The sequence below is a fragment of the Spermophilus citellus genome, assembly GCF_964194105.1.
Source record: "Spermophilus citellus genome assembly, chromosome: 3".
Classification (NCBI taxonomy): domain Eukaryota; kingdom Metazoa; phylum Chordata; class Mammalia; order Rodentia; family Sciuridae; genus Spermophilus; species Spermophilus citellus.
In genome coordinates, this window is record NC_138184.1 from 18408896 (window position 1) to 18430136 (window position 21241).

The window sequence follows — 21241 nt, forward strand, 5'->3', positions numbered from 1 at the left end:
CCAACTCTCTCTCCCAATTTGTAACAAACACTAACAGACACATGCCTGAAGAATTCTATAAAGTGTTTCACAACTATCTGCCAAAAGGCTATTCCCTTCAATAAGCTTTACCATTTATAGCTCCAAGCTATATAAACATTTCCACTTAAGAACTTTCTGTTCTCTAGAAACAGCAAAACAGCATTTCCATCCCACTTTTCTCAGGTTCCATGTTACAGAAATGCCAGGGCATCTCACTACTTGATGCTCATCTCCGTCACATTTACTCAAGGATTCCAGTTCAAGTTCCATCATTATGTTATCATCTTCCTCTTCCTTTTCTTGTTTTTATTTTTATTTTTTGGTACTAGGGATTGAATCCAGAAGTGCTTAACTACTGAGTCACATCCCCAGCCCTTTTTCTTTTTTTTTTTTTAAATATTTATTTTTTAGGTGTATATGGACACAATACAATGCCTTTATTTTTATGTGGTGCTGAGGATCGAACCCAGGTCCGGCCTGTGCTAGGCGGGCGCTCTACTGCTGAGCCCCAATCTCAGCCCCCCTAGCCCTTTTTCTTGATTTTTAATTTTGAGACAGGATCTCACTAAGTTGCTTAGGGCCTCCCTAAGTTCCTGAGGCTGGCTCTGAACTTGCGATCCTCCTCCCTCAGCCTCCCAAGCTGCTGGGATAACAGGCATGAGCCACCATGCCTGGCCATCACTATGTCTTCTTTGACTTAATTATTATCTTATTATCTGTAAACAGCCCTTCAAGATCATAAACACAATCTTGCAAATGCCAAAGGATCCTTATCAGACTCAAATTCTATTAGTTCTTCAGGTACTAATCTTACTACCTTGCTGGGGATACATGCTTAGGGATTCTATTGTAATTTTTTAAAAAATCACAATAATACAATAATACATTTCTCAAAGTTGCTCTAGAAGATACATAATGAAAAATAGCAGTCTGAGTCCACTCCTGAATCCTGCTCCCAGGAACTTCCTTCTTCTGGGATTTAGTTTCACCTTTCTAAATAATATGCCAAAATGTTACTTCTTGAATTTTCACTTAAAGATATCTCCTGTGGCAGCCAGCTCCAAATAGCCTCCAATGACACTGCCTCTAGGTATTCACATTCTTATGCAGTTCTTTCCCACAATGCATCATGGTTAGTGTATGTAACTAATAGAATACAGCAGAAGTGATCTTCAAGAGTAGGTTGAGTAGGCTGGGGTTGTAGCACAATGGTAGAGCGCTTGCCTAGCATGTGTAAGGCTCTGAGTTTGATTCTTAGCACCACATAAAAGTAAATAAAGGTCCAATGACAACTAAAAAAAAAAAAAAATGAGTAAGTTGAAAAAGGAAACTGAAATTCCTCTTAATGTCTCTCCTGGGTCACTTACTCCAAAGGAAGCTGGACTACACAGCCTAAGCGGAGGGCCCTATGAAGAGGAACTAAAGCCTCCTCCTCCAGCCACCTATCTGAGCTTGGAATTAGAGCCTCTAGCCAGTCAAGCCTCAGATGACTTCAGCTGTGACTGATGTCTGGACTATAACCTCATGAGAGACCTCTAAATGGTTTCTGTATTTTTTAAAATAACTTTTTAGTTGTAGATGGACATGATACCTTTATTTTATTTATTTTTATGTGGTGCTGAGGATCGAACCCAGTGCCTCCATATGTGCAGGTAAGCGCTCTGCCACTGAGCCAGAATCCCAGCCTCAGTTTCTGTATTCTTTAGGGAAACTTTGAGGTAATCAATACCTGTTGTTTTATGTCATTAAGTTTTGGTAATTGTTATGCAGCAAAATTACATTGCTAGTTTAATTGCTGTTATGGAATATTAAGAGTCTGTTCTGACATCCTCTTTATATACTATCCAACAAACTCTATCTTTCCAATTATAATTAGGTCAAACTTTGATTAAATTAAGAGGTGATTAGGTCTGAATATTATTTTTCATCAAGCCAAGTTGTGAACCATGACTATATTTCTTTTTCTGTATGATATGATTTTCCCTCTTAGTGAACTCCTCTTTATTTGTTCAACTGGATACTCTATCAGTTAGTTGTCTATTTCTAGAGACTTCTCTGCTAGAACTTCCTCCTCCTGGGGGTTTCCTTTTCCTAACCTGTAATGGAGCCCCAGTTTCCTGGATCCTCTTCACTTCCCTTCCTTATTTATTTACCTATTCTGGAGGACAGGGTCTTCTTGTAGGGGTTATATGCACAGTTTGTCTAAGAATGTCTTTGCTACCCTTCATCTTGGGTGACAGTCTATTGGTCAAAAAAAATTTGAACTAGGAATTTTTTTCTTTTGGTAAAAGAGATTGAACTCAGGGGCACTCAACCACTGAGCCACATCCCCAGCCCTATTTTGTATTGTATTTTATTTAGAGAGGGTTTCACTGAGTTGTTTCGCACTTCACTGTTGCTGAGGCTGGCTTTGAACTTGTAATCCTCCTGTTTCAGCCACCCGAACCACTGGGATTACAGATGTGAGCCACCATGCCCCAGTTTTCTGTAAGAATTTTGAAGGTGACTTAAATTTGTTGCTTTTGTATATCTAATACCGTTCTGAATACTAACCCTGAGTATTCTCTCTAGAAGCTTTTAGAACTTTCTATTCTTGGAGTTCTGAAATTTCACAAGTATTGTACCTTGCTGTCCACCCCCCCCCATATATTGTGCTCTATTAATCTATAGATATTATTTCAGTTCTGGGAAAATATTTTCATATAGCTTCTTTGATAATTTACTCTCCTCTATTGTCTTTATTTTCTTGTCCTAAACTTCTATTAGCCAAGTGTTGGATCTCTTGGAATAATCCTATCGTTTTCTGAACTGTTCTTGCCTATTTTCCATCTCTTTCCTTTACTCTATTATTTAGGAACTTCTTTATCTTGCAATCATTCTGGGTTGTAGTTTTTCTCATATATATTTTTAACTTTCAAGAAGTCTTTCTTATTTTTGTAATGTTCCTTTTTTTTTTAAAGAATCTTGTTTGTCTATCAATGTGAGATTTTCTGTTAGTATATTATATAGTAAATGTTTTCCCTTCTTTTCCATCCTGCTTTTACTGTTTCCTTTGAATTATTTTCTTGTCCATCTGTTTTGAACTAACCTTTGTTAGAGGTTTCTTTCGATGCCTAGTGACACTTGGCTATCTGTTGATACTTTTAAAGATGTTTGAAAGCTCTGTGTAGGTGGATACACTTGTCAATTTGTGGGCTTCACATTAGGATGATCAGACAAGGTCTGACCTTCTGTTGGAGACCCCTGGAAATATTAGTATCTTTTCCAATCTCTTGTATGAGAATACCTGCAGCAGATATTCTAGAAACTGGGTGACAAAGGGGATGGTGCTACCATTCACTATTTAGAACTTTATCTTAAAGTCCTGCTTTCAGTTTTGCTTCCCCTCTCAACCTCCTGTGTGGTAGCCTACATTCAGAGCCTCAGGTTCAATGTCTAAGACTAAAACTCCTGCCTCCTGAGAGGGCTATCGGCCTCTAACTGCTTTTAATATAGATGTTCAACTTCTGTTCCTGTTTTCAGTATCTGGTGTTTCCTAATCTGGAGGTACTCTAGGATTCTGAAATACAAATCCTCTTTCTTCTTAGTTAGACCAAGCTACGGAAGGGTCTGGAAACCTATCTTATAAGGAATGGCTGAAGGGGACATGATGGTTGTCCTCCAATCCTAGAAGGATAACCATCGTTTTTCAAAACCACCCTAAGATACCATCTCACTCCAGTAAGATTGGCAGCCATTATGAAGTCAAACAACAACAAGTGCTGGCGAGGATGTGGGGAAAAGGGTACTCTTGTACATTGCTGGTGGGACTGCAAATTAGTGCGGCCAATTTGGAAAGCAGTATGGAGATTCCTGGGAAAGCTGGGAATGGAACCACCATTTGACCCAGCTATTGCCCTTCTCAGACTATTCTCTGAAGACCTTAAAAGAGCATGCTACAGGGATACTGCCACATCGATGTTCATAGCAGCACAATTCACAATAGCTAGACTGTGGAACCAACCCAGATGCCCTTCAATAGATGAATGGATAAAAAAAATGTGGCATTTATACACAATGGAGTATTACACAGCACTAAAAAATGACAAAATCATGGAATTTGCAGGGAAATGGATGGCACTAGAGCAGATTATGCTAAGTGAAGCTAGCCAATCCCTAAAAAACAAATGCCAAATGTCTTCTTTGATATAATGAGAGCAACTAAGAACAGAGCAGGGAGGAAGATCAGGAGGAAAAGATTAACATTAAACAGAGACATGAGGTGGGAGGGAAAGGGAGAGAAAAGGGAAATTGCATGGAAATGGAAGGAGACCCTCATTGTTATACAAAATTACATATAAGAGGTTGTGAGGGGAATGGGAAAAAAACAAGGAGAGAAATGAATTACAGTAGATGGGGTAGAGAGAGAGAAGATGGGAGGGGAGGGGAGGGGGATAGTAGAGGATAGGAAAGGTAGCAGAATACAACAGTTACTAATATGGCATTATGTAAAAATGTGAATGTGTAACCGATGTGATTCTGCAATCTGTATTTGGGGTAAAAATGGGAGTTCATAACCCACTTGAATCTAATGTATGAAATATGATATGTCAAGAGCTTTGTAATTTTTGAACAACCAATAAAAAAATAAAAAATAAATAAAATAAAATCCTAGAAGGATGGGGGCAAATCTAGAAGTTAAAAGGAGACAGATTTTAGTTTATCATAAAGAGTAAGAACCTACCACCTAAGAATGATTAGGGTGTTCCTGAACTGGTTCTAAAACTATGTGACCAGTCAAAGGATCTTCCAATTCTACTATCCTGTGACTACACTTTTGTGAAAAGCTTTTAAAAATCCAAATACTCTCACCTGTAATCTTAATTAAAAAAATGTTACTTAAAATAATGAGATAACCATTTATTGTGATCTTTTTATATGCCATAGACTATGCCAAGTACCTCTTGTACACATTTTACCATTTTAGTCTTCATAGCAACCCTCTAGAGTAGGTAGCTACTGTGAGTCATATTTTATAGAAGAGGAAACTAAGATTTGGAAATGCAGTAGCTTGCCCAAAGTCAAGTAGTATTATGTGAAGGAGAAGAAATTAAGTTTGAGAGTTCGAGGATGATCTAGTAGCTAACATCTTTTCTCACAGCTTCAGTTCTCAAGCAATTAAAATATTTAAAAATTTATTTATTTATTTATTTATTTTAGAGAGAGTGGGAGAGAGAGAGAGAGAGAGAGAGAGAGAGAGAATTTTTAATATTTATTTTTTAATTCTCGGCAGACACAACATCTTTGTTGGTATGTGGTGCTGAGGATCGAACCCGGGCCGCACGCATGCCAGGCGAGCGCGCTACCACTTGAGCCACATCCCCAGCCCTAAAAATTTATTTTTTATTTTTATTTTTCTGAATGCAGGAGTTCTCTACCACAGAGCTAAATTCCAACCCTTTTTATTTTTATTTTTTTTAAATTTTTAACCCTTTTTATTTTTAGACAGAGTCTTGTTATGTTGCCCAGGCTGGCCTTGAACTGGTTATTCTCCTGCCTCAGTTTCCCAAGTTGCTGAGATTACAGATATGCACCAACAAGGCACACAGCAAAAAACAAAAACAGAAACAATAAAACTTTAAAATAAGAATAAAATACCTAGGGCTGGGGTTGTGGCTCAGCAGTAGAGCGCTTGTCTAGCACGTACAAGACCCTGGGTTTGATCCTCAGCAGCACATAAAAATAAATAAATAAAACAAAGGTATTGTGTCCAACTACAAGTAAAAAAAAATAAAAATATTAAAAAAAGAATAAAATACCTACATATATGATTAAACTGTGTAGAATTAAACACATACATATACATAAATGATTAAAACTAAGGAAATCTGAATAAATCGGTAGATTTCATCAGTATCAATATCTCAGTGATGATATTATACTTTCAGTTCCTCTGACCCAAGAGTTTCGCAAGATACTACCACTGGGAGAAAAATGGGTAAAAGGTGCATGTTACTTCCTTGTATTATGCCTTACCACTGAATGTGACTCTATAATTAACTCAAAATGGTCATTAAGTAGGGGTTAGGGGGACAAGTTGGGCTTTTTGGCTGCATGCCTATAATCCTACCTTCTTGGGAGGCTGAGGCAGGAGAATTGCAAGTTTGAGGCTAGCTTGGGCAACTTGATAAAACGCTGTATCAAAATAAAAAGGGTTGGGAATATAGCTTGGTGGTAGAGTGCTTGCCTAGCATGTGAAAGGCCCTGGATTCACCTTTGGTACTGTTTAAAAACAAAAAAGAAAAAAAAAAGAAAGAAAGAAAAGGAAGAAAGTACATACAAAGCAAGAAGGAAATAAAAATATATATTTTTTACAGATGTAAAATTGTAAACTAGGGCTGGGGATGTGGCTCAAGCGGTAGCGTGCTCGCCTGGCATGCGTGCGGCCCGGTTCGATCCTCAGCACCACATACCAACAAAGATGTTGTGTCCGCCAAGAACTAAAAAAATAAATAAATATTAAAATTCTCTCTCTGTCTCTCTTTTTTTTTTAAAAAAAAATATAAACTATGGCTTTGTAAGAGGGCAAGCAGGTTCCCTATTATTAATACCTAGAAGTACATAGACTCATGCAAAGACTACTCTTCCACTTATCAGGAATTATACACTGTTATTTCAAATCCTCCCTCTTCCCAATCTGTAAGATGGCAAAGAAATGTGAACTGATACAACAGAATTTAGTGAAAAAAATCAATAAGAAACACATAACTGGTTTGTCAGAAAACCATTTGGCACATATCCCTACCTTTAAACCTGCTTCGTTACATACCTACCTCCAAAACAAAACATCTTATAAAGTATTATCAATGAAATGGATTCAGACAGTAAATTTAAACTATTTGAAAGAGTCAGGTTCAAAGTTCAAGACAGGATGGAAAGAAACGAATCTGATGTACATGAAGCACTCTGAAAGAGCTAAACTCATGAACACACTTGAGAGCTGTGAGGCTGGATCAGGACATCAGATCTCCCTGCGTGTACAACAGACGCCAAGTGCCCATGGCCACTCCATCACTTAGGCATCATAACTATCAGTGCCCACCATTTAAACACTGTGAGATGATCTGCAATGAATAGCAACTACATAGCAAATTAGGGGTAGTCATAGAACTCCTTTGGTATGTACAATACCCCTGAATTTGCTTCCAAGAAAAAAAAAATCAATTCAAATAGAGAAGACCAAACCACTTCCACTAAAACCACAGCAAAGACTCAGTATTCATGTGACTGGTTCTACAAAAGGTAGATATCAGAACCTCTTTTTCAGCAAGGCTCTGCATAGTATAAGCTAAAGACAGAGACAGAAGTATGCCTGCGCCCCACAGGCTTCCTCCATATTTGTTTCTTATTAAGCCCATGTACCTTTAATATTTGTCACCAATGTTGTTTGGGAAATTAAAAGAGTTGGTGGAGTTATATGAAAGGGAGGGAGATTAGGTCCTAAAAGTAGATGGGAAACTTAAGTGTACATGTGTTGTAATCCCACTATACTTGGCTTTTAAAATCATGAACAAACTATTACTTTGATAAATGTTAAAGTGGCCTCTGTAATTCTAGTACAGATATGAAAGGAAGAGTGCTATGATATGAAGTTGAAGAAAACGAAAAGGCAACTAAAAATTTCTACACCTTACTGTTAGATGTTAGAAAACCAGGGAACAATATTAAGGAAGGAATTCCAAGTTTATTAGGCCACTCTGTGGAGGTGGAGCATGAAGTGGAAGGGCAGAGTGCCTGCAAGGAGCAAGGCCAAGAAGCCCACTGCCCAGTCGAGAAGGAAAACAGAAGAGCTCAGCCTGGATGGTGCTGGTGGAGTTGGGAAAGGAAAAGAGGTCAGACTCAAGAAAGGTGCTGAACTTAGACTCACTATGACCTGTGACTTGATACATGGGGGTGCCATACACATAGAAGGACAAAGTCAATGGTAGTCAACCAGTAAAGTTTTGAAAGCTGACACTGAGTAGGAGACATCCAAGTAGAGAATACCATGCAGGAACAGGATGGGTAAGTCTGGAACACAAAGTTGAATCTGGATTCAATCGACACTTTTGACAATCATCAGTGTTGACAGGAGGAGATCACTTAGGGGGAGAGCTTGAAGTGTGAGGAGTCTTGGATTATGATTCTTGAAGAACTCCAGCATCTGAAGGTCACATAGCAGAAGATGAACCTGTGAAGGTGACACAGAAAGAGATACAGAAAGGAAGAAAGGGTATGGGAAGAGAAGCAGGGAGGACTCTGGAAGTAGGGAAGAGTGCAGGAATAGCACTGTGGCATAAATACTAGCATTAGAAGGCTCCATCAGCGTGGCTACCTCAGGCAGGCCTCCTCCAAGTTGGCTAGCAAACTTATAAAATGAGATCATTCCTACTTATTTGACCTCTCAGGAGTTTTTGAGAAGATCAAATATAAAAGTCTAGAATGATCAATATGAACCAAATCACCAGGCCACCCCAATTTCCTTAAGAGTCAATAGGAAAAAACTGTTGTCCTGTGCAGACCAAGTTTATGTTGCTGCCAACCCTGGGTCTTGTTTGGAAGCATACATCTGTAATTTGGCAAATAACAGGATGTGACTCAAAGCTTGTTGCAAACCTGACAAACAGAGGTGCTTCATAATGGTGAATGGATGAATAAATGACTGGATGAATGGGCTCTGGAGCACGCTGCAGCTACTTAGCTTTTTCTAAGAGGGACCTCAGAATTGCAATTTTGGTCTCATTAAATGATATATATGAAAATACCTAGCATAATGATAGGAACTTAGCAGAGACTTAACAAAAAAGTTTTTGTTACATTCAACTAGGAGTGTCAACCATCAAAGACTAAGACATAAATAACTGAAATACAAGTTCAGCCTGATGAGGTATAGAGATTAAAACTCTGAATAATAATAATAATAATAATTATTATTTTATTTATTTATTTATCTTGGTATCAAGGATTGAACTCAACTAACCACTGAGCTACATCCTCAGTCCTTTTACTTATTTATTTATTTTTAAAATTTTGAGACAGGGTCTCGCCAAGTTACTTAGGTTGCTGAGGCTGACTTTAAACTTGTAATCCTCTTGCTTCAGCCTCCCTAATCAGTGGGATTACAGGTGTGTGCCACTGTATCTGGTAAAACTCTGAATTTTAGGTGTAGCTCTATTATAGTTAAAAGCAATCTGTCCAATTTTACCATGCCTCAGATTTCCAGGTTAGAATACAGATTATTACTGATTGGGGCATGCAAAGAATAGGAAAAAACTTTTGAGATTCTCAAAAGAAGCACTGAATACTGGTAAATATTATTCAATTAATCACTCTATTAGACAATATTAGAAAACACAGCATAGCCTTACAGATCAAAATACTTGCCAATCTCTTTATGCTGTGCCCATCTTAGGAGACAAGAGCACAAGCTATATGTTATGTGACAAACTTGCACCAGTTTCCAAGCCAGCTGTTACCTTTCTGTTTGACTTGCGTAAATTTCTTCCCTACCCCTGAGCCTCAGTTTGTTCATCTGCAAAATAAGGGGCTTTAACTGAACCAGGTTTCTCAAAAGACAGTAGTTCTGCTAATGACAATAGCCCAACTTGAATTTAGGAAAGCTCTTGATTTCTACTGTGGTAGCACCCATATATCTTTGAAAAGTAACTGTACATGCACATAAAAATATTTATCTAGCTGACAGATTGGTACAAATGTGGATTGGTTTGAGGGTTATAATTCTAGGGATTCCCTGTGGCATGGGAACCCCTGCATCAGAGGTGCTCTGAGGTCCCTCTGGTTAGTACAGTTTAAGACTTTGAGCAAACAAAAGGAACCAGAAATCTGGAATACTTCATTGTCTGCCTCAGTTTTGACTTGTTCTCCCTCCTCATCCCCTCTCCTTCTCCCTCCCTCTCTCTCCCTCCCCCCCCCCTCTCACACACACACACACACACACACACACACACACACCCCTTCCCATTTCTTTGCTTGAAAGGACTGGAAATATTTCATTCCAGCCTTGCCCTGGTGGTATCTTTGGATCAACAGGGAGAATGCAGTGTGACACCACAAATTCTGTTCCTGTCACATGCAGGTGGCTCAATATTCAACCAGCTGTGTATTCAAACAGGAAGAGCAGTCGGGTAAAATCTGAGTTGGGAGTAATCTGATAGAGGTGTTTGCAAAGAAAGCAAAAGATACATCCAGAATACATTTTGCTTTGATGGAAAACATGTTGACACAATTGCTTCTACTTTCAAGGAACTCACAACTAACATAAATAAAACAAATAGTTAAGTGCCCAGGCTGTACAGACAGAATCCCTTGGGATTAGTGGGGCTAAGACTAAGCTTTTATGCAGTCATAAAGGAGGCTGAAAATGCATAATAAACTATCATTTTACTGAAGCATAAAATTGAGTCATAAATGCTATGAAGTTGGTGCATAAAAATGAGTCCATAAAATGGAAAAGTAATGATCTGGGTTTGGAAGTAAGTACCATAGTCCCTGTTACTTGGTGGGAGAAGGAAGTTTCACTTCAGCTTAGGAATTCAAAACCAAACTGAACAACAAAGGAGACCCTGTCTCAAATGAAATAAAATAAATAAATAGAACAGAAGGGATGACCTATTCCTTAAAATTCCTTTAGGCTCCATAGTCATTATGATTTATTTATTTATTTATTTATTTATTTAGGTATGAGGAATTCAACTCAGGGGTGCTCTACCACTGAGTTATATCCCCAGTTCTTTTTATTATTTTGAGGCAGTTAAATTGCTGAGGCTGGCCTTGAACTTCTAATCCTCTTGCCTCTGCTGCCCTAGTTGCTGGGATTACAGGCATGGGCCACTGTGTTTGGTGGTAAGTATAAAAAATTTAAGAAAGAGCATCAAGGAGAATAAGAACAGGTATTCTTTTTTTTTTAATGGGTGTTAATTTAATTTAATTTAACTTGTTTTAATTAGATACACATGGGCTGGGGATATGGCTCAAGCAGTAGCTCGCTCGCCTGGCATGCATGCGGCCCAGGTTTGATCCTCAGCACCACATAAAAAAAAACAAAAAACAAAACAAACAAACAAAAAAAAAACCAAAGATGTTATGTCTGCCAAAAACTAAAAAATAAAATTCTCTCTCTCTCTCTTAAAAAAAAAAAAAAAAAGAGTACGGGGCTTTAGCTGAAGTCTGGCCTACTTTAAAAAATCAGATACACATGACAGTACAATGATCTTGACATATCATACATTTGAATCAGATGAGATATAATTTCTCATTTTTCTGAGTGTACAGGTTGCAGAATCACACTGATCATGCAGTCACGAACGGGTATTCTGGAGACAAACTACTCAGGTTCAAATCTAGATCTAGATTATTTACCAGCTGTGTAACCCTGAGCCAGTTACTTAACTTCTCTCTGCCTTTAACTTATTAATTTGAAAAATAGGGAAAACAAAAAATAACCCTATGAGTTATTGTGAGGATTAAGTCAGCCAACATCTGCAAGTCATTTAAGACATGCATGGCATATACTAAATACTAAATTAGTACTTGGTAAATAAATAAAAGGGATATCTGCAAATTTAGAATTTTATAGAGGTTATTTCTAAGACTTTAGAGGAATCGTGGGCCAAATCTGTCCAGCTTCTTATTTTAGTATGGCCCATGAGTTAAGAATTGTTCACATTTTTGAATAGTTGGGGGAGATTCAAAGTATATTAATAGTTATGATGTGAAAATTATATGAAATTCAAATCTGAATGTACATATATGAAGTTTTATTAGAACACAGACATGCCCATACAATGTTAAAACTGAGTAGCTGTGACAGAAACCAACGGTCCACAAAGACAAAAATAATTACTATCTGCCCTTTTATAGAAAGAGTTTGCTGACTTCTGCTCTAGAGACCCAAGGAACAAATACTGTGAAGAGGGAAGTGAACACATTCTCTAGAAAGGAGAAGGTGCTGATCCTTATCCACGACTCCCTCCTCTAGCCTGCATCATATCTAATTTTCTGCTGGTGTTCCCAGACTCGCCTTGCTGACTAGCATGAACTGTCCACAGATTGTAGAATTCAAAACTGAAATGAACTGTGTCCCATACAAATTGCTTGCTCCTTTGTAAAAGCAAGTAAGCTGAGCCTGAAATAGAGGCATTCACAACAGAGCCATAAATGGCCAGTACAGGACTGTGCCACCACCAATGTGCCTTTTTGTTAAACTTTGGTTTCTTAACCATAGATACACAATTGTTCTTTTTCTCCACCTCCCATGAAATTTAAGTGCTAACTAACCCCAGAAAATAATGCAGTCTTGTCCGACAGAAATGTAGGAGGTAAATCCTAGCTACTTGGGAGGCAGAGGCAGGAGGACTGCCAAATTCAAAGACAGCCTGTGCCAGTCAGCAAGATCCTGTCTCAAAAAAACAAAAGAGGCTGAAGATGTAACTCAGTGTTGAGCACTCCTGTGTTCAATCCCGAGTACCAAAAAAAGAAGAAAGAAATATAGGAAGTAGCCAGAATGAGGAATCCTTGAACTGTTTTCCTACCTCAAGTATCAACTAATCCTCTACCTATTTCAGCAAACACCAAGCACAAAACTAGCTCAGCTTAGCCCTCTGTTCATAACCAAATCTTATTCAGATGTTAGACAGGTAAGTTTATTCTACATTTGAGAGGTAAAAGCTTAGTCCAAAATGCTGTAGTTGTCTGTTATTTTTCAACTAGTGGATCTCAAACCCTTGAGGATAATAAGGGTCATGTACATTAACTAACCACCTCAGCAAGGATTTGTTAAAATTAAAATACCCACTTTTCTTAATAATCTCTGAAAAAACTCAAAAGTTAGCAGTCCCCCAAATCAACAGTTCTCTGTGAAAATAACTCTACAAAAAAGATGGCAGTTTCATTAAAGATTATAGTCAAAATGTGGCTGGGGGTGTAGCTCAGTGGTATAGCGCTTGCTTGACATGTGGGAGGCCGAGTTCAAACCCCAGTATTGCAAAAACAAAACAGAGAGATTATAGTCAAATGGACTATAGGTTCTCTAGCCTAAATTCAGAAAAGGATATCAAAGACTAAGCATAAGGCATTATGATTTCCTATTCATTTCCTTCAAGTTTTTCTTACATATACAAAATAGGTATAGTAAATTTTAAGTTCATTATTATCTATTAAATGTATATACACATATGTACATACATGTCCTTTTTAGTTTTATTTTTTGGTGGTACTGGGGAATGAACCCAGAGGCGCTCTACCACTGAGCTATATTTTATAAAAAATTTTATTTTTGAGACAGGGTCTTGCTAAATTGCCTAGGCTGACTAAATGGCTGGGATTATAGGAGTGTGGCTGTTGTGAGTTTTCTTGTTCTTTTTTTTTTTTTTTTGCTCTGAGCCCTGGGATCCAAATGGGCTATATCCCCAGTCTTGTGTGTGTGTGTGTGTGTGTGTGTGTGTGTGTGTGTTATATTATGCATGTGTATACACATATGTAAATTGATTTTTTTTTTTGCAGTGCTGGGGACCAAATAAATCCTAAGTTGTCATTTTAAGAAATTGATCCATTATATCAAAGTTGTCATCAATTCATGTGGGTAGAGTTGTTCATGCTATTCTCTTTTATCCTTTTATGATTATTATACCTGCTATTTCCTTTTTATACTGGTGATTTATGTCTTTTTTTTTTTTTTGTCAGTTTTGCTAGAGGTTTGTTGATTTTATTGACTCTAGCTCAATGGTAGAGTACTTGCATGCATGAGGCCCTGGATTTGATCCCCAGTACTGAAAGAAAAAAAAAAAGAAAAGAAAAGGCAAAACAATCTAGAAATCAAAAACAAAAACAGGGGCTAGGGAAATAGTTCAGTTGGTAGAGAGCTTCCTAGCATGCACAAAGCCCTGAGTTCAATCCCTAGCACCACCAAAATAAATAAATAAATAGATAGATAAATAAATAGATAAATAAATAAATAAAACAATAAAACCCTAGAACTAGTAAATAAGTTCAACAAGGTTACAGGATACAAGAGCGACATACAAGAATCAATTGTAGGGGAGCTGGGATTGTGGCTCAGTGGCAGAGTACTTGCTTAGCATGTGTGAGGCACCGGGTTTGATTCTCAGCACCACATATAAATAAATAAAATAAAGGTCCATCAACAACTAAAATAAATAAAAATACATATAAAAAGTCAATTGAAGGGTAGGGAAGTAGCTCAGGGTCAGAATACTTGCCCTGGGTGTACAGGATCCTCGGTTCAACCCCCAACACAGCAAAAACAAAGCAAAAAAAAAAAAAAAAGAAAAACCAAAAAAACAAAACAAAACAAAAAAAAGTGAGAAAAAGGGAAAAGACATGAAGAGCTATTTCATCAAATATGTTATATAGATGTAAAGTAAACATGTAAAAATGTTCAGCATCATTACTCATTAAACAATGCAAATTCTAATCATGAGCTATTACTACACATTCAAATGAATGCTCCAAATAAAAAAACAGTGACAATACTAAATGCAGATGAGGAAGCAAAAGAACTGGGTCAGTCGTTGTATTATAGTTTTCCAAAAATAGAACTAATATACAGCCAGAGGGAGAGGGAATTGAGCAATTGGCTCATGAGATTGTAGGGATTAGTAAACCCAAAACCTGTAGTGGGCTGGCAGGCCAGAGATTTAGATAAGATTTGACTTCACAGTTTTGAGTGTGAATTATGCAGGGCAGGAAAGCAGGCAGGAAATTCAGGCAGGTTTCTTTCTTAGAATTTTTTTTTTCTTTTGTGATACCAGAAACAGAACTTGGGGCTTCATGCTGGACGGGCAAGCACTCTTTCACTGAGCTATACCCCAGGCCAAAGATCAACTTTTTTTTTTTCCACATGGTGCTGGGGATTGAAGCTAGGGCCTCACACATTCTGAGCAGGCACTCTGACACTAAATGACATCCCAGACCTCTCTGCTATCTTGAGGCAGAATTGCTAATTCAGGAAACTTCAGTTTTTACTCTTAAGACTTTAAACCGATAAGACTGACCCACATTATGGAGGATAATCAGTTTTCTCAACATCTACTAATTAAATGCTAATTACAGAGCTTGGGATGTAGCTCAGTGGTACAGTGCTTACCTAGCATGCTCGAGGCTCTGGGTTCAGTCCTCAACACTTAAAAAGAAAAATTATCAATCACATCTAAAAAAAATACCTTCACAACAGTATCTAGACTGGTGTTTTACCAAACAACTGGGCACTACAGTCTATCCAAGTTGACACATAAAATTAACTATCACACTCATACATGGCTGTAGGAATCTATGTATAGGCATTTTGGAAAACAGCAATTTATTCTAATACTAAAAATATACTATATTTTTGAAACAGCAAAATATCACTAGACATTTATCTCAGAGATAAATCTACTTAGAAATATGAAAGAGAAAACTAATCAACACACACAATAACTTAGAAGCACTTAAAAGGCATTATGCTGAGTAAAAAAAATTAATCATAAAAGGTCATATACTCTATTATTCCATTTATATAATATTATCAAAAATGAGAGATGAAGAATACACAAAGCCAAGTGTGATGATGCACACCTGTAGTCCCAGCGACTTGGAAGGCTGAGGCAGGAGAATCATTTGAGCCGAGGAATCTGAAATCATCATCTCAAAAGAATATGCTATATTTTAATAGTAATATACATTAGTATAATATAGTACTGGTATATAAGACTATAGTTTTTTTTTTTTTTTATTGAAACCCCATCTCAATAAAGAAACCAAACAAACAAAAACAAAACGCGGTCTCCAGAAAGTAAGAAGGTTTGACAGGGAAGAACTTTGTGATCATAGAATAACTATATCAAGGAGGTCACTGGTAACCTGGACAAAAGCAAATGGTGGTAGCCTAATAGAACCAATTCATCTATTCTTAATGAAGCAGGAGTTCCATCAAGGGAGCAATCTTTGTATGCTTCACTTTTCTTGGAACACTCTGGCAATTCACACTCAATATTTGTTGAACAAATGAAGCTTCTGAATGAGTCAACACCACATACAATTGAGTCTAGTCATTTCAGTCCCTGTTATTTTGGGGTCCCTAACTTTTTTACAAGCCAGGTCAAACTCCAAGCTGGTCCTAATCTACTTCACCCAGTTTTATCCCCCTCCATGCCTCTCTTCTAAGGTGCTGGCAATCCCCCAAACTGCCCTATTCCTCTGCTTGTAACCTTATGCCCCATTTTTCTGCCCAGTGAATTATATTCCTTATCCTTCAAGATCCAGCTCAAATGCTGCCTCCTCTGAAGGACCTCTCTGACTTCCAGGCAGGCAGCCCTCCCCTTCTTGCTCAAGACTCCATTACTGCACACATTATGTCATCACCAATGAATTTCCTTCTCTCAGGCTGAATACTCTTCCCACAGAGAGGCAGGTTGTATCCAAGCCCTTAACAAAGCACCTCATGCAAAAGTGTACTTAATGAATCCCAAAGCCTGTTGGTCCTGCATCTGAGGATAAACAAGTCACAAAAGTCATAAAACTTCTGATTAATTTTACCTCTTTTTTTTTTTTTTAACTGTTGACCTTCTAGTTCAGGACTAGTGGAACTGTCATTGTGGGAATTCAAAGGAGGCAAAGCACAGGAAATTTGTCAGCTGAAGTAAAAGTTTCAAGAAAAAGGTGGTGAGGCTTAGGGCCAACTTGTGGAGGGCTTGATTTCCAGGTAAGTAGAAATGAATAAATAGAAATGAACAAGCTACACTACTTACCTTGCTTAGGTGGGTTTCTAACAAGGTGGCATGTAAGGAAATGGGGGCAGGTAACCTTTCCCCTTAAATGTTGATGGATTGCCTGCCATTCCAGAATATAGACAGAGGTATGCTCATCCATCCATGAGCAGAAATGATCAGTCCTCACAAACCTGTAGGGCCGGGAAACTGATGGCAAGTATAATAAAATATACCAGGGTCATTCTGAGGTTTTGATAGTATTTTAAAGCACACTGTCTAAACCCTCTACTGATGGGGTTTTGGTCTCTGCTTCAGGGGGCCCCACTGCGTAAGTGTCAGGAAGGGGGTTAAAAAAGGAAGTGGCTAACCAGTTAACACTAAAAAAAGCTCTGTGGCAAATAATCCCACATAAAGAGCTGGTTAAAACATTTAGGCCTGTACCCACCCCTTCCAAATCCTCCCCCACTGCCCACCATCCATATTCAGCAACATAGAATGGGACAAGGGGGAGGAAGATGGGAGAGCAGAATCCTCAGGAATCAATGAACAGTGAATTGTACCAACAAGGGATTTGAGATGTTTTTTTGTTTTTTTTGTTTTTTTACCAGTTCAAACTGCTCACCATAAAAATTCAAGTTCACAGTTTGCATTCAACCCACATTTCCAATCTCACCTTCTCACCTTCCACCTTGTTCCTCCATGTCTTTCTTCCTTGAGAAACCATGTTATTTTCATTCCTGGGCCTTTGAATAGATTTTCTACTAGCCTGGAATGCTTCTTCCCATTATCTCTATCTGTCAAAGTCCTACTCATCCTGTAAGATACCAATCAAATGCCATCCTTTCCAAAGCAGTCACAAACCCTCTGAAATGTAACTGTCATTCTTTTGGTGTAAGGTCCCTTAGGCCCTGGTGATACCTGCTGTTATAGAATGTATCACACTCTGCTTTGTCTCATTATAAACTGATAAGTATCAATCTCACCCACCAATTTATAAACACCAAAGAAACTGAGTCCTATCCATAGCAGGGAATCCCATGCACAGAGCAAAGCACCATGCAGAATTACATGCACTTCTACAGTAGACTGACTGAAGAAACATCTCAGCCCTTTCAGGTCATTCAGCAAACAACAAACAACTTTGAGCACCTGAAACATGCCAAGAACTATACTAAATAAAACATGGTTCACATGCTTCATGAGTTCATTCTTAAGAGGGGAAGAAAAACACATATACACTGTGTCTGAACACAGTGGTAAGGGGAACAGGGAATAGTGGTAAGGGGAACACAATGCTAAGGCAATGTTCATCAAACCTTTGTGTGCACACTATGTAAGAAGCACCAGATTCTAGTTCAGGAGGGCCTGAAATTCTACATTTCAAACAGGCTGCCAAGCACTGAGAGAAATAAGCCATTATGCTACAAGAGAAGAGGGAGTGATTAACTACACCTTGAGGAACATTGAGAAAACAGTACTCAGAGAGGTGAAACTTCACACAACCCTCCAATGTGACAGAACAGGGCATGTGCCTCTGCGAAATACATAGGCTGGCAGGGAGACAGGTGTATAAACTTGTGAAAGACAATGTTAAACAGATACAAATGCAAAGTGCTTAAGGAGAACAGAAGAGGAGTGTTTGATCATTTATCTCCCCTTGAGAAAACACAAAAGAAGCCCTGAAGCATGTAGAGGACTGTGTCCAGCATCAAAGTATATATTCCAAGCCAAAGAACTAGGGGAAAGACCCAAAAAAGGAGAACACAGGTCATGAAGAGAAAGCCAGCTGATGTAGGAGATCATGAGTAGTCAACTAGGGGAGAAGGGCAGAGGGCGGAAATGCCGCAGTCTTGGCTGGGCACAGAATCACGAGCCACTCAAGCAGGAACAAAACTTTATTTTGAAAAAGCCGCCAATACTCTGTAGGCGCTGGCAAGCCAAACCCGGTCCTCCCCGAACGGGCCACCACCGGAACCCCGCGTTCCCCGGAACCGGGGGTCCCCCGAACCTCCCCCGGAATTCCCTCCTACTATCCTTCCCCAACCAATGGGAACTCTCCAAGAGTCCCGTAACATGAATCCGGTAGCAGGCCAAGGTGAACAGCGGGAGTCCAATTTCCATATGAATGTAAATCTTAACATAATCATCTCAGTGGCTAGCTGGCGTCACTTTACAACCAAAGGTGCCATACATCGTATATTTGCTTGTGGCTCCTAGCACTGAATAGCAAATACTCAATTTGCTATCCTAGAAAAGTCGATCCAAAGTGGCTATCAATAACAGGAATCCTTGGGCTGGGGCTGGGGCTCAGCGGTAGAGCCCTTGCTTTGCACATGTGAAGGCACTTGGTTCGATCCTCAGCACCACATAAAAACAAACAAACAAAATAAAGGTATTGTGTCCATCTACAACTAAAAAATATATAAAGAAAAAAAAAAATAACAGGAATCCTTAAGTGCCTCCCTCTTGAGTCTGAGACAGCAGGGACAGCAACAGATTTCTATGAGCAGCTTAGAATAATCAGAGATTTAGTTAAATCAGCAGTCCTTTCCTAAATCCTATAAAAAATTACCCACCACCTGCCGTTCCTGCATTCCCACTACTCCAAGAGATCTTGATGACTTATAGGACTAGTTCATAGACAGGGAAAAAAAGATGAGTTTTACTTTTTAAAACCACCAAGAGGGCTGGGGCTGTAGCTAAGTGGTAGAGCACTTGCCTCGCAGGTGTGAGACCCTAGGTTTGATCCTGAGGACCACATAAAAACAAATAAGTAAATAAATAAAGAAATTTAAAAAAATAAAATAAAATAAAACCACCAACAGCTGCTCCCCTGACAAGTCTGTAACCTTTGACTTTCACTCTACACAGAATTTCCTTCAAGAACCAGACAGAGGGCTGGGGATGTGGCTCAAGCGGTAGCATGCTCGCCTGGCATGCGTGCGGCCTGGGTTTGATCCTCAGCACCACATACAAACAAAGATGTTGTGTCCGATGAAAACTAAAAAAAAATAGCACTCTGGGGCCCGTTATCCAGCTTTATTTTTCTTCATAGCACTTATCACAGCGGAAGTTTTCTATCTGTTTATTGTCTGCTGCCCCACTAGAATGTAAGCTCACATTCACAAAGATGTGGCATACTCTGCTCACTGTTGTATCCAGATCTTCAGTGTTCCACTGACCAAAGTGAAATGTGAAGCTGCTAAGAGTAGGAGAACAAGATCAGAGAAAACCTGAAAAAATGGGGCTGGGGATGTGGCTCAAGCTGTAGTGCGCTTGCCCGGCATGCTTGCGTGCGGCCCGGGTTCGATCCTCAGCACCACATACAAACAAAGATGTTGTGTCTGCTGAAAACTAAAAAATAAATATTAAAAAAATTCTCTCTCTCTCTCTGTTAAAAAAAAAATCCTATAAAAAAAGACTGAAAAAAGCAACTTGTTGGCTGCACAAGGATCTTTTCCTACAGGGTTAACAAGAATTCTCTCAACACACTAGTAAAGTTAAAGGATTTCTTCCTAAGGTCATCCTAAGCTAACCACAGGGAATTTGGCTGGTGCCATGCCAAAATGGCATCAAGATGCCTAGTAGGAAGGTAATGTTGTGCTTGTAATTTAGCAGTAGCTAGAAATAACACCTATAGAAAAACAATGTGGTCTCCTTTTCTATAACGCTAAACTAAAGGGCAAGCAAAGGAATCTCATGAACAAAACAATAAAGGAATTGTCTATGTAAGAAGCATCCCCAAACACAGGCTTTTCACATTCACCTAGCCAAGCCCAAGGGTGAGCTCATGAATGTGGCTCTGCTAGTAACAGATTTCCCAGCCTGCATCTTCAACTCTCTCCTCACCCATATGTGAGGCAGCATTAAGCTCTCTTATCCACCTAATCAGTGTCCAAATTTAACAGCATTAACCACAATATAATTTGAATAAGAAAGAGATCAAAGCTGAATTTTTATGAATATGAAGTTCACATCACAAGTGCTTTGCTCCTTAAGGAGCATATCTTTCCTCTCCACTCTAACTGCTCATTACCAAAAGATAAGGCTGAAGATGAACATAATAACATGAGAAAAATCAGTAGTAAATCCCAGAAATGAACAAGCAAGTATTCAGAAGCATGAGTTTTCCAATATAATGTCACTTCAAAAATCAAAAGGTATCAAGAAGTCATGTGTAGAAGACTAACAGACAATACTGTTCAGTCACTGTCATGAACAGATGAGGTAACAAGAAAGTATGAAAGAACAGTTGACCCTGTAGTCAGAGACTAGAGTCTATCCCTATTTCTGTGTAATCCAAATTGTGACCTTGAACAAGTGCCTTCCCCTTCTGACTTAGACCCCGATATTTAAAATGCAAGCTACTGGGACTGGGGTTATAGCTCAGTGGTAGAGCGCTTATCTTGCATGCATGAGGCCCTGGGTTCGATCCTCAGCACCACATAAAAATGAATAAATTTTAAAAATAAATA

At 38.7% G+C, this 21241-nt stretch overlaps 1 protein-coding gene across 4 annotated transcripts in view; it reads right to left on the reverse strand.

The window, feature by feature from the left end:
* Positions 1–21241, reverse strand: part of KLHL18 (kelch like family member 18) — a 53479-nt gene that overhangs the window by 25682 nt on the left and 6556 nt on the right. Inside the window, exon 1 of one of the 4 annotated variants that reach the window (XM_081285247.1) lies at positions 8047–8149. The exons of the other annotated variants lie outside the window; for them this stretch is intronic. Coding sequence (XP_081141373.1) covers positions 8047–8049 — 3 coding nt within the window. The 5' untranslated portion in view covers positions 8050–8149. Of the gene's footprint in view, positions 1–8046; positions 8150–21241 lie in introns of those variants that run through there. 4 annotated transcript variants of the gene reach the window in all.